At 42.5% G+C, this 13,698-nt stretch overlaps 1 protein-coding gene across 9 annotated transcripts in view; it reads left to right on the top strand.

Moving 5' to 3' along the window:
• The window catches only part of SMG6 (SMG6 nonsense mediated mRNA decay factor), a 243,592-nt gene that overhangs the window by 5,476 nt on the left and 224,418 nt on the right, over positions 1 to 13,698 (top strand). For all 9 annotated transcript variants that reach the window (XR_012425112.1, XR_012425113.1, XR_012425114.1 and 6 more), the window contains 4 exons: positions 143 to 335; positions 828 to 938; positions 5,493 to 5,599; positions 5,855 to 5,933. Coding sequence is in view for 6 of the 9 variants with exons in the window: in XM_005582468.5 (XP_005582525.3) it covers positions 143 to 335; positions 828 to 938; positions 5,493 to 5,599; positions 5,855 to 5,933 (490 nt within the window). In the remaining 3 variants the exon portion in view is untranslated. The remainder of the gene's footprint in view (positions 1 to 142; positions 336 to 827; positions 939 to 5,492; positions 5,600 to 5,854; positions 5,934 to 13,698) is intronic.

Below are 13,698 nucleotides of genomic sequence, written 5' to 3'. Positions count from 1 at the left end.
ACCAGAGAGAGTAGTTTGCCTACCTGGTCACAGTTTTGATTTCCTGCCAAGGGAGGTGGTTAATTTGCTGGAATCTCAAAACTTGGGTCTAGCCCTTTCCATGGTGTATTTGGAGCTGGAAGTTGCATGTATTTTATTCCAGAGCTGAACTGCTGCAGCTATATGAGCGCTGTATTCTATTAGATATTGAGTTCTCTGATAATCAGAATGTGGATCAGATCCTGTGGAAGAATGCCTTCTATCAGGTGATTGAGAAGTTCAGGCAACTTGTCAAGGATCCGAATGTTGAGAACCCAGAACAGATTCGGAACAGACTTTTGGAGCTCTTGGATGAGGTAAACTGTCATCTTTTTGTCCTTGGGGTAAAGGCTTCAGCATTCTGTAGTTATGGTGGATTTTTACTACCTGAAATACCGTCTTTTAGAACAGAATATCGACAAAAAAACTATGCCCTTTTCTTGGGTTCTGAGCCTACACTACTCCAGTTGCTTCCTTGGGACCGTAAATTACTGACAATTGGAGTTTTGAGGTTGAAAGCTTTCTGAATGCCTTGGCCTAAAAGAGAGAGAATGAGAATGTGTATATATGTGTTTGTGTTTGTGTGGGGAGAGTGTGTGTGTGTGTTCATGTGTTCATATCTTTGAAGAAGGCTTAGACTGAATTTGTCCTGCGCTCAAATTGGTGGCCACTAAATATTGTGCATGTCTCCCTTTTCATAGGATGTCTGAACATGAGCAGAACTGTGAAAGGGTTGTCTGCCCCGGTTTTTGGTGGATAGGTTGGATCAGAATAGGTTAATTCAGTAATTTCTTTTTTTCTTTTTATAGGGTAGTGACTTCTTTGATAGTTTGCTTCAGAAGCTGCAGGTTACTTACAAGTTCAAACTGGAAGACTACATGGATGGTCTTGCCATTCGCAGCAAGCCATTACGCAAGACAGTAAGCTACCTTCTTTATTTATCTTAAAATTTTCATTCATTTAGTAAGCATTTATCTAGTGTTATGTGCTAGAGACTCTACTGGGTGTTGAGGATAAAAGAATGAAAGGTATAGTTCAGTGCGGGGCAGATAGATTAAACCAACAGTTGTGGTGTCACGTGTACTATGGTAGTGGCATATAGCAGTGCTCCCCAGCCTGCCTTCTTTCTTTATTTTATTTTTTTCCCTTTTTTGAGATGGAGTTTCATTCTTGCCACCCAGGCTGGAGCGCAGTGGTGTGATCTCGGCTCACTGCAACCTTCAACCTCTGCCTCTCAGATTTAAGCAGTTCTCCTGTGTCAGTCTCCCGAGTAGCTGGGATTACAGGTGCCCACCGCCAAGCCTGGCTAATTTTTGTATGTTTTGTAGGATGGGGTTTCATCATGTTGCCCAGGCTGGTCTTGAACTTTTGACCTTTGGTGATCCACCCACCTCAGCCTCCCAAAGTGCTGAGATTGCAGGCATGAGCCACTGGGCCTGGCCATCTCTAGCCTTTTTGGCGCTAGGGACTGGTTTCGTGGAAGACAGTTTTTCCATGGACGGGGATGTGGGGGCATTAGATTCTCATAAAGAGTGCATAGCCTAAGTCCCTCACATGCTTAGTTCGCAATAGGGTTTGCGCACCTGTGAGACCTAATACCACCGCTGATCTGACAGGAGGTAGGGTTCAGGTGGTGTGGCTGGTAGTCCAGGGGAGTGGCTGTAAAGGAAGAGATTGGTTCAGGTTTGGATATGTTTATGTGCTAGCCCGCCCACCGCTCAGACCAGAGACTGATACCAGTCCACAGCCTGAGGGTTGGGGACCCCGGTATAGAGTGTTGAAGGGCCATAGAGAGAAGTGAATCTAACTTAGCCTGGTGGGGCCAAGGAAGGCTTCATGGAGATTGTCAAGCTGAGTTTTGAAACATGACTAGGGGTTTGCAGATGGGAGGAGCAGTTTAGATAGAGGGTCCAGCAAAAGAGAAACAGGCATTGTTGGGAAAGTACAGGAAGTTCAGTGTGCTGGTGTTTGTAGTGTGGAGGGGCTATTGCAGGTGGAAGAGCTAACGAAGGGGGAAGTGACTAGGTCATAAGCTCTCATCTGCTGTGCCAAAGAGTTTGGACTTCATTCTGAAAGCTCCGGGGAACCATTAATTGCTTTTTTAGTAAATGGATAAGGTAGGTTTTTTCTTAGAACCGGTCACTTGGGCAGATTGGTGAGTTTGGATGGGAGTTGGAGGAGAGTGGAGATAGAGGAGTCAGGTTGTAGGTCCGAACTCAGATAGAGGTCGTGGAGATGGGAAAGAGAAGACAGATTGGAAAGAAAAGAAATAGAATAGAAGTGTTGACTGATTTGGTATGAGGGATGGATGAGATTGGAGGCGTGGAGAGTCTGAATCATCTCCCAGCTGGTAGTCCAGGGGAGTGGCTGTAAAGGAAGAGATTGATTCAGGTTTGGATATGCTTAGGTGGAAGTGTGTGTGTTGCAGGAACTTGAACAAATGAATATTGTGGTCTCTCTGGAGGTCAGGAGAAAGCTGGGCTGGTGTTACAGATCATGAGTCGTCATGATATAGGTGGTGGTTGAGGCGAAAGTTGGGGTACTGGGAAGACTGGCAAGAGATGGGGGTTACATTTCAAGGTGGGGTAGGTAAAATTGTCAAGTGCAATGGAGCTGTCAAATGATAAGATGACTAAAAAGTGTCCATTGGATTGGATGAACTTATCAAGAGTTAATTTAGTTGGGGAGACTGGAAGCTAGATTGTAGCGAAGAGAGATAAAGCAGTAGAGATTGCGAGAGAGTAATATAGACCATTCTTTTAAGCATCTTGGCTGTGAAGGCAAGGAGGGAAGACAGCTGAAAGAACATAGGGTTCTAAGAGAAGATTTTTTTCTTCTTTGTTTTTCATTTTTTTTTTTTTTCCTTCTGTACCATGCCTGGCCAGTTTTTGTTTTAAGATGGGAAACTTGAGCATATTTAGGAAGAGGTTAGAGATTCATTACAGAAAGCAGTGTGATTTATGGAGCAGAGGCTTCCTCTTGCCTTTTTGCTCCTTATGATAAATTACTACATACAAGCTTTCTTACTGATGGACAAATGTTTTTAGCTGGGCGCAGTGGCTCACTCCTTAATCCCAGCCCTTTGGGAGGCCAAGGCAGGCAGATCACCTGAGGTCAGGAGTTTGACATGAGCCTGGCCCAACATGGCAAAACCCCATCTCTACTAAAAATTCAAGAATTAGCCAGGTGTGGTGGTGCATGCCTGTAGTGCCAGCTACTCAGGAGGCTGAGACAGGGGAATCGCTTAAACCCAGGAGGCAGTGGTTACAGTGAGCCAAGACTTCGTTATTGCACTCTAGCCTGGGCGACAAAGTGAGACTCTATCACAAAAAAAAAAAAAAAAAAAAAAGTGTTTATTGAGTTCCTCTTACATGCTTGGTGGCATTTTAGGCAGAGGCAATTCAGTGCAGATTGAAAAAAATTTAAAACGTGCTCCTGTTTCTTGGAGTTTAGTGTTTGATTGGGGGTGAGTGCAGACTGACTTTTGCCAAGGATGTTGGGGGTGTATACTGTAAAGGATTAACCTAGTTTTAAAGAATCCTGGGAGACTGAGAAAGTCATAGTTAAACTAAGACTGAAGGCTGAAAACATCAGCCAGGTGAAGGTGTAGGTGAAAATGCAAGGAGAGGAGCATTCTAGGGGAAGAGGACAATATACTTAAAGGCCCTGAAGTGGAAAACAGCACGGTGTGTTAGGGGAACTGAGGAGTCTGTGTGACTGAGGTACAGAGAGTGACCGGGAATGTGGTGCTGATGAAGTAAGCAGGGGCTCAATTGTCCAGGACTTCATGCTGAGGATGAAGAGCCTTTGAAAGAATTTTTTTGTTTTTTTGGAGACCGAGTCTTGCTCTGTCGCCCAGGCTGGAGTGGAGTGGCGTGATCTTGGCTTACTGCAGGCTCCGCCTCCTGGGTTCAGCCATTCTCCTGCCTCAGCCTCCCGAGTAGCTGGGACTATAGGCACCCGCCACCACGCCTGGCTAATTTTTTGTATTTTTAGTAGAGTCAGGGTTTCACCGTGTTAGCCAGGATGGTCTCGATCTCCTTACCTCGTGATCCGCCCGCCTTGGCCTCCCGAAGTGCTGAGATTACAGGCGTGAGCCACCGCACCCGGCCGAAATAATTTGTTTTGTTTTGTTTTTCTCTCTTACCAAGATGACAAAGTGGATGTAGTATGGAGGCATAATCAGTTCTCTTTGTGCTTTATCAGTTAAATACAGAGGATTCTTAACACCTTTGGGGATGTTCATTCATAGAATTTGTGGAATAGTTAGGACTTAGGGGATATGTGATATGTAGTGATATGTAACTTTGCTGAGGTACAAATTTGAGTTACATGCTAGGTAGGAGGTTAATGTGCAGTAGCTAGTTTGCTTAGTGAGTGTGCCTTCCTGAGGGGTCAGTATCTCCTTCTCAATGAAGCTTTGCTCTTTGTTCAGTGGTATGTTAATTTCTTCCGTGTGCAGTGGAGTGGATTATATTGTGTGCTGTGAAGTGGTGTTCCTTAAGGAGATATTTTGGTGGGTACATGTCTTGGGATTGGTTTACTCTGTTTTCTGAATGACAGATGCCAAGCCTATCAGTGAGAAAACATATAGTACTGCACAGTGTGGCATGTTGTTAATGTTTGATAAAACGATTCATTGTTTTAAGCGAAGGTAATATAATGCCGTGGTACAATTCTGTGATATTAACAGTTTGAAGAAAGACTGTAATGATGGCAAAAAAAGAATAGGGTGGCTGGGCGTGATGGCTCACGCCTGTAATCGCAGCACTTTGGGAGGCTGAGGCAGGCAGATCACTTGAGGCCAGGAGTTTGAGACCACCCTGGGCAACATGGTGAAACCCTGTCTCTATTAAAAATACAAAAATTAGCTGGGCATGGTGGTGCATGCCTGTCATCCCAGTACTCAGGAGGCTGAGGCACAAGAATCACTTGGGCTCAGGAGGTGGAGGTTGCAGTGAGCCGAGATCGTGCCACTGTACTCCAGCCTGGGCAACAGAGTGAGACTCTGTCTCAGAAATTATTAGGGGGAGAAAAAAGAACAGAGTAAACAATTGTCTTCATATTTGTATGTCTCTTTATAGTTTATAAAATATTTTTACATTTATTTCCTCCAGCTACCCTATAGAGTAGTTATTTCTACATTCAGATGAAGAAACTGAGTTCCAGAGCATCTCAAAGACTTCCTTGAGATCAAACACTATTCCATAGAGTCAGGTCTCCTGACTACTAATATCGAAATGTTTTCTTTCATTTGCCTGGGACTCAAGAATCTTCCTTTATCTTTCTCAGTAAATTTTGTATCACACTGTTGACTGTCTTTTTGGTAGTCAGGTTTAGGCTGAAAACTTTATACTTTGTGGACTGCTAGTGCCTTACCAGTGCTACATTGTCATTTTCACCCCATCCCTGTCCTTTGAGGGTTGAAGTTAGTGTTTCTTGGCTTTTCTACTAACTGATTGTTTTTCCTGAAGGTAAAGTATGCCTTGATCAGTGCCCAGCGATGTATGATATGCCAAGGAGATATTGCTAGGTACCGGGAGCAAGCCAATGATACCGCAAACTATGGGAAAGCACGCAGGTACTTTTACCTCCACTTCATTATTTCTCTTCCCTATGTGGCTCTAAGCTAAGCCTTACTAAGAGCACTAGGCCACTCGAGCTGCCTCCCATATGGGTGTTCTACAGGTGTCCCTATTGGTCCCTGTAGTCATGCCTTACCTCTCCAGGGTTACATCTAACACTGTACCTTATATCTTAAGTATTAGGGCTATCAGGATGAATTGGGAAAAAGCTAATCTGGAACTAGCATTTTCTTACTGTTTTTCTGTTCTAGTTGGTACCTGAAGGCCCAGCACATTGCTCCCAAGAATGGACGCCCCTATAACCAGTTGGCTTTGCTGGCAGTGTATACGGTAAGAAATCCTGTGGACAGGGGAAGTGCTTTGCAGGAGGTATCTTACAATATGGAGTTTGATAATATCAATTCCTGGCGCTTCATTTCATCTCATCACTGTAGCCCAAAGAATATCCCCTCAAACTCCTTTCATTACAGTTACTCTCAGAATTAAGTTGTTAGGGATTCCTCACTTCACTTAACTCTGTGCTTTGTCTATCCACTTACCACTGCACTTAAATTCCTAAGGGAATGCTTATGCTCCAGCTAAACACCATTGTTTGTTTCTGACCAGAGCTTCTGCTCTGAATTTTGTCTTGATTCTCTTCCCTTTCTGTTGAACTAGACAACTCATTCTGTAAGAAAAATAAGGCTTACTTCTCTCCCTTAAAGTTTGCACCTAGCTCTAAGTAGTCGGATCTTTACTTCCTTTCCCCAGATCCTGTTACTTCTTTTAACTTTTTATCTAAGGTGCCTCCATAGCAGAAGCACAGTGAGCACCAGATTGTACTTCTCTAGGTCTAATCATTGTGCTCTCAATATGTCTCTAATGGAGAAGCAGGCCTTGGGAGCTGAGAGGGCTCCTAGGGAGAAAGCTGAATTCAAGGGGGAAAGTGGGGACCAGTGGTAGGTACCAGAGGTTCGATCATAAAAAGCAGATAAGATGCTCGTTTAGCAAGGAGAAAATTTTCTTTTCTTTTTTTTTTTTTTTTTTTTTTTTAGAGAGGCAGGGTTTTGCTCTGTCACCCAGGCTGGAGTGCAGGTGATCCTCCTGCCTCCGCCTCCCGAGTAACTGGGACTACAGGCACACTCTACTGCACCCAGATAACAAAAAACGTTTTTCTGTAGAGACGGGGTATTGCTTTGTCTCTACAGGCTGGCCTCGAACGCCTGGGCCCAAGTGATCGTCCAGCCTCAGCCTCCCAAGAAAATTTTTTTTTTTTTTTTTTTTTTGAGACAGAGTCTCGCTCTGTCGCCCAGGCTGGGGTGCAGTGGCCGGATCTCAGCTCACTGCAAGCTCCGCCTCCCGGGTTTAGACCATTCTCCTGCCTCAGCCTCCCGAGTAGCTGGGACTACAGACGCCTGCCACCTCGCCCGGCTAGTTTTTTGTATTTTTTAGTAGAGACGGGGTTTCACCGTGTTAGCCAGGATGGTCTCGATCTCCTGACCTCGTGATCCGCCCGTCTCGGCCTCCCAAAGTGCTGGGATTACAGGCTTGAGCCACCGCGCCCGGCCAAGAAAATTCTTAATAATTATGGGTTGAAATAGTTGATTAAGTAATGTGGTTTACTGAAACACTTCTTTCAGAATTTGTTGAATCTCTCTTTTCTGTTTTTACCTCTGTCTTATTCTCTGTGATGGGATTATGGGATTTTTTCCCGCCCCTCTTTGCAGCGTTATTTTTTCTTCCCCTTTTCTGTATATCCATCTTTTCCTCATTCCTTCATTGTAATCATTGAACAAAATGTTAATTAGAAAATACAATTAACCATCACCTTTATCTAGTGTCAGAACATTTTCATCACCCCAAAGGAGACCTCATACCTGTGCTTTCCATCCCTCCATCCCCTCAGCCCCTGACAACCACTCGTCTGATTTCTGTCTCTCTATCTGTACCTATTCTGGATGTCTCATGTAAATGGGATCATATAACGTATGACTTTTTGCAGTTCTCTAATGATACACGATGTTGAGCATCTTTTCATATGCTTCCCATCTACATATCTTATTCAGTGAGGTGTTCAGATCTTTTGCCCCAACCCCACTTTTTTGCCCATTTTTACAATTGAGTTTTTTCCCTTGTTTAAGAGTTCTTTGTATATTTTAGTTACAAGTCCTTTATCAGGTATGTGTTTTGCGTCTGTTTTCTTCCAGACAGTGGCTTGTCTTCGTATTCTTCAGCAGTGTCTTTTGCAGAGCAGAAGTTTTAAATTTTAATGAAATCCATCTTATCAGTTATTTCTTTCATGGGTTATGCTTCTGGTGTTTTATTTAAGAAGTTGTCTTCAAACCCATGGCTAACTTAATGTTGTGTTACTTTCTAGGAGTTGTATAGTTTTATGTTTTACGTTTAGGTCTGTAATACATTTTGAGTTACTTTTTGTGAAGTGTAAGGCTCGTGTATAGATGTATTGATGTGGGTGGATATACAGTTGTTCTAGCACCATTTGTTGAAATGACTATCCTTAAGGCCGGGTGCGGTGGCTCAAGCCTGTAATCCCAGCACTTTGGGAGGCTGAGACGGGCGGATCACGAGGTCAGGAGATCGAGACCATCCTGGCTAACATGGTGAAACCCCATCTCTACAAAAAAATACAAAAAAAAACTAGCCAGGCGAGGTGGCGAGCGCCTGTAGTCCCAGCTACTCGGGAGGCTGAGGCAGGAGAATGGTGTAAACCCGGGAGGCGGAGCTTGCAGTGAGCTGAGATCCGGCCACTGCACTCCAGCCTGGGTGACAGAGCGAGACTCCGTCTCAAAAAAAAAAAAAGAAATGACTATCCTTTCACCTTTGAATTGCCTTTGCTCCTTTGTCAAAGACCAGCTGACTATATTTGCATGAGTTTATTTCTGGCCTCTCTGTTCCCATTGATCTATTTGTCCTTTGCTTAGTACCACACTGTCTTGGTTCCTATAACTATTTATGTTTTGAAGTATAGTAGTGTCAGTCTTCCACTTTTGTTTTTCAGTATTGTATTGGCTATTCTGGATCTTTTGCCTTCCCATGTAAACTTGAGAATCAGTTTGCTGATATCCACAAACCTAGTGCGTATTAAGTGATAACTCGTTGTGGTTTCTTGTTGGATTCTCCTAGCAACTAATGATGTGCATCTTTTCATGTGCTGATTTGCTGTTGGGAGACATATCTGTTCACTTTCATTGCTCATTGAGAAAAATTTTAATTATATATGTATATATATAAGTAATAATAATAATAATTATTATTTTTTTGAGATGAAGCCTCGCTCTGTTGTCCAGGCTGGAGTGCAGTGCTGTAGTTATCTCGACTTAGTGTAACCTCCACCTCCTGGGTTCAAGCTATTCTCCTGCCTCAGCCTCCAGGGTAGCTGGGATTATGGGTGCATACCACCACCCCCGCTATTTTTTTTTGTATTTTTAGTAGAGATGGGGTTTCACCATGTTGGTCAGGCTAGTCTTGAACTGCTGACCTCAAGTGATCCACCTACTTCAGCCTCACACTGGAATTATATGCGTGAGCCATCACACCTGGCAATTTTAATATTTTAATTGTAAAATACTCATAAAATTTATCCTCTTACCCATATATACGTGTGTATATATATTTAAGAGATAGGATCGCACTCTGTCACCTAGGCTGTAGGGCAGTGACACAGTCATAGCTCACTGCAGTCTCGACCTCCTGGGTTCAGGTGATCCTCCTGCCTTAGCTTCCTGATTAGCTGAGACTACGGGCATACACCACCATATCCAGGTAATATTTTGATGTTTTGTATAGACAGGATCTCATTCCGTTGCCCAGGCAGGTCTTGGAACTCCTGGCCTCAAGTGATCCTCTTGCCTTGGCCTCCCAAACTGCTGAGATTACAGGCGTGAGCCATTGCTCCCAGTCACTTACTTTTTTTTTTTTTTGAGACAGGGTCTCACTTTGTCGCCCAGGCTGGAATATGGTGGCATGACCTCAGCTCACTGTAGCCTTGACCTCCCAGGTTCAAGCTATTCTCCTGCCTCAGCCCCCCAAGTAGCTGCAGCTACAGGTGCCCGCCACCACACCTGGCTAATATTTGCATTTTTTGTAGAAATGGGGTTTCACCATGTTATCCAAGCTGGTCTCGAACTCCTGAGCTCCTCAGTGATCTGCCCACCTCAGCCTCTCAGAGTGCTAGGATACAGGTGTGAGCCACCAGCCCTGCCTATCTTACCCACTTTTTTTTTTTTTTTTTTTTTTGGAGAGAGGGTCTCTGTCACCCAGGCTGGAGTGCAGTGGCCTGATCTTGGCTCACTGCAACCACCCACTCCCAGGCTCAAGCGATCTTCCCACCGCAGCCTCCCGACCACAGGCACATGCCACCCCACTTGGCTAAATTTTTTGTGTTTATGGTAGAGATGGGGTTTCACTATGTTGCTCAGGCTGGTCTTGAACTCCTGACTTCAAGCTAGCCACCTGCCTCCGCCTTCCAAAGTGCTGGGATTACAGGCATGAGCCACCGCTCCCGGGCTGTCTTGCTCTTTTTCTTTTTTTGAGATGGAGTCTCACTCTGTGGCCCAGGCTGGAGTGCAGTGGCATGATCTTGGCTCACTGCCACCTCCACCTCCCGGGTTCAAGTGATTCTCCTGTCTCAGCTTCCTAAGTAGCTGGGACCACAGGCTCATACCACCACGCCTGGCTAATTTTTGTATTTTTAATGGAGATGGGGTTTCGCCATGTTGGCCAGGCTGGTCTTGAACTCCAGACCTCAGGTGATCCACCCACCTTGGCCTCCAAAAGTGCTGGCATTACAGGCGTGAGACACCGTGCCCAGCCTGTCTTACCCGTTTTTAAGTGTAGCTTCGGTAGCATTAAGTACATTCATGTTGTAGTGCAACCAGTCTCCAGAATGCTCTTCATTTTACGAAACTGAAGCTGCGTATCTATTAAATAACATCTTCCCCTTCTCTCTTCCCACAACCTCTGCAACTACCCTTCTGCTTTCTGTTACTATGAATTTGGCTACTCTAGGTACCTCATGTAAGTGGAATTATGCAGTATTTGTTCTTTTGTGACTGGGTTATTTCACTTAGCTTAGGTCCTCATGGTTCATCCATGTTGTAGTATGTGTCAGAATTTCCTCCTTTTGGAGGGTGAATTATATTTCATTGTGTATGTATACCACATTTTATATGTGCATTCACCCATTGGTGGATACTTGTATTGCTTCCATCTGTTGGCTATTGTGAATAATGCCACAGTGAACATGGGTGTTCAAATAAAATCTCTTCAAGACCCTGCTTCCAATTCTTCTGGGTATGTACCCAGAAAACGAATTACTAGATCATTTGGTAATTCTCATTTTGGTTTTTTAGAACAACCATTTTGTTTTCCATAGCAGCTACACCATTTTATATTCCAGCCTACAGCACGCAAGGCTTCTGATTTCTCCACTTTCTTGCCAACACTTATTTTCTACTTTTCTGATAGTAGCCATTGTAATGGTGGTGAGGTGATATCACATTATAGTTTTAATTTGTTTCCCTAATGATTAGCATTTTTTCATATGCACATTGGTCATTTGCATATCATATTTCCAGTCCTTTCTCCATTTAAAAATTGTTATTTTTTGTGTTGTCAAGATGTATGAGTTCTTTATATATTCTGGATGCTAGACCTTTATTAGATATATAATTTGCAAACATTTTCTTCCATTTTGTGGATTGTCTTTTCATTCTCTTGAGAATATCCTTTGATGCACAAGTGTTTTTTAATTTCGTTGAAGTCCAGTTTATCTTTTTTCTTTTGTTCCTTGCACTTTCGATGTCATAGCTATGAAACCATTACCAAATCCAAAGTTTAGAAAATTTACCTCTTTATTTTCTTCTAAGAGTTTTAGACTTTTACCTCTTATATTTATGTCTTTGATTAATTTTAGGTTAATTTTTATATATAGTATGAGGTAAAGGTCCAACTTCATTCTTTTACATGTGGTTATTACATTCTATCAGCACCATTTGTTGAAGAGACTGTTCTTTCTTCATTGAATAGTCTTGGTTCCCTTGTCAAAAGTCACTTTATATGTGGGTTTGTTTCTGAACTCTTAGTTTTCTTCCATTTTTTTATATGTCAGTCCTCATGCCAGTACCACAGCTGTTTTAGTTACTGTAGGTTTGTGGTAAGAAAAATTGGGAAATGTGAGTCCCCTAACTTTGTTTTTTATTTATTTATTTATTTTTTCCAAGACTGTTTTGGCCATTTGAGGTCCCTTGTAATTGCATATGGATTTTAGGATCAGCTTTTTCATTTTTGCAGAATCATTGGAATTTTGATAAGGATTGCATTGAATCTGTAGATTGCTTTGGGAAGTATTGCCATCTTCAAAATATTAAGCCTTCTAATTCATGAACACAGGGTGTCTTTTTATTTACTTCCTTCTTTAATTTCTGTTAACCCTGTGTATAATAAGTTTTGCACTTCCTTGGTTAAATATGTTCCTAAGTATATCATTCTTTTTGATGCTTTTGTAAAAAGAATTGTTTTCTTTTTTTCTCTCTTTCTCTGTTTTTTTTAAAGACAGTGTCTCGGCCAGGTGGGTTGGCTCACATCTGTAATCCTAGCACTTTGGGAGGCTGAGGCGGGCAGATCACTTGAGGTCAGGAGCTCGAGACCAGCCTGGCCAACTTGGTGAAACCCCATCTTTACTAAAAATATAAAAATCAGCCAGTTGTGGCGGCACACACCTGTAGTCCCAGCTACTCGGGAGGCTGAGGTGGGAGAATTGCTCAAACCTGGGAGTTGGAGGTTGCAGTGAGCTGAAAGCGTGCCATTGCGCTCCTGCCTAGACGACAGAGCGAGGCTTCGTCTCAAAAAAGAAAAAAAAAGAATGTCTTTCTATGTTGCCAAGGCTTGTCTTGAACTCCTGGCTTCAAGTGAGCCTCCTCCCTCTGCCTCCCAAAGTGCTAGGATTATAGGCCTGAGCCATTTTGCCCAGACAGAAATTGTTTTCTTAATTTCCTTTTTTCAGATTGCTCATTGCTAGTATATAGAAATGTAACTGAATTTTGTGTGTTGATCTAGTATGCTGCAACTGTGCTAAATTCCCTCAATGGCTTTTTGCCATTTGGATTAAATTTTCTTTTTCACAGACCTCTGACCTAGATTAGCACTTCCTTCAAGTTCTTTTCCTCTATCCCTCTTTTTTCTGTCTGTCTCCTCTTCGTTGTCTGTTAGCAACATTTTCCCAACTTTTCTGCCACTTCCAGTCAGTCAGTCATTCTTTCTCTTCCAATCAGTGAATCTCAGGTATTTATTAAGAACACAGCACATGTACAGTGCTTTGCTAGATGCCAGGAATGATAAAATATTGACTTGCTTTCTTCCCTGAAAAAAATGTGTTGAGAAAACAAGTGAGATGTATAGACAGTGATACAAATTAGAGTTGATAACTGTGTAATTGATTGTTAGATGCACCATTATCTTCTGTCCACTGAGAAGAATGCTGCAAATTACAATAAAACACAACAATAGATACCGATTATAAGTTGTATCTCTGTTTTGGAAATTTTTTAATATGAAAAAATATTTTGATAAAATACAGTCTCGAGTCAAGTGAGTAGGGTAGATAGAAATTAGTATGGATTGGAATAATAATAAAAACAGCTACCACTTAACTGTAATAGTGTGCCAAATATTCTGTTAAGCTATATGCATTATATAAGTTTAATCTTTTTGGGAGACATATGTTGTAAACATCTCCATTTTGCAAGTAAGGAAACTTCTCTAGGTTAACGTGCTTAGTGTCATACCTAACAAATGCAAGACCAATTTCAGACTCAGGCATTTGACCTTAGAACCTGTGCCTTTAGCCATGCCAGATGAATACAAGATAGGAGTTTTGAAGGATCAGTAGACGCTGGGGAGAGAGAGAAGCTGGTATTTTAAATGTATTTTGAAACAGTTATGGAAAACAGTGAAAATGTACATGAAGTTGGAGAAAAAGTGAGAAAGCCTTTTGGATATTCTTTCTACCTTTATTTCAATGTTTTCCTTTTTCCTTCTTTCTGACCCACTTCCTTTTTCTTCTTCTTTTCCCTATTAATTGCTTATAAATAGACTT

The sequence above is a fragment of the Macaca fascicularis genome, chromosome 16, assembly GCF_037993035.2.
Source record: "Macaca fascicularis isolate 582-1 chromosome 16, T2T-MFA8v1.1".
Taxonomy (NCBI): Eukaryota; Metazoa; Chordata; class Mammalia; order Primates; family Cercopithecidae; genus Macaca; species Macaca fascicularis.
This window is presented reverse-complemented; position numbering and strand designations above follow the sequence as displayed.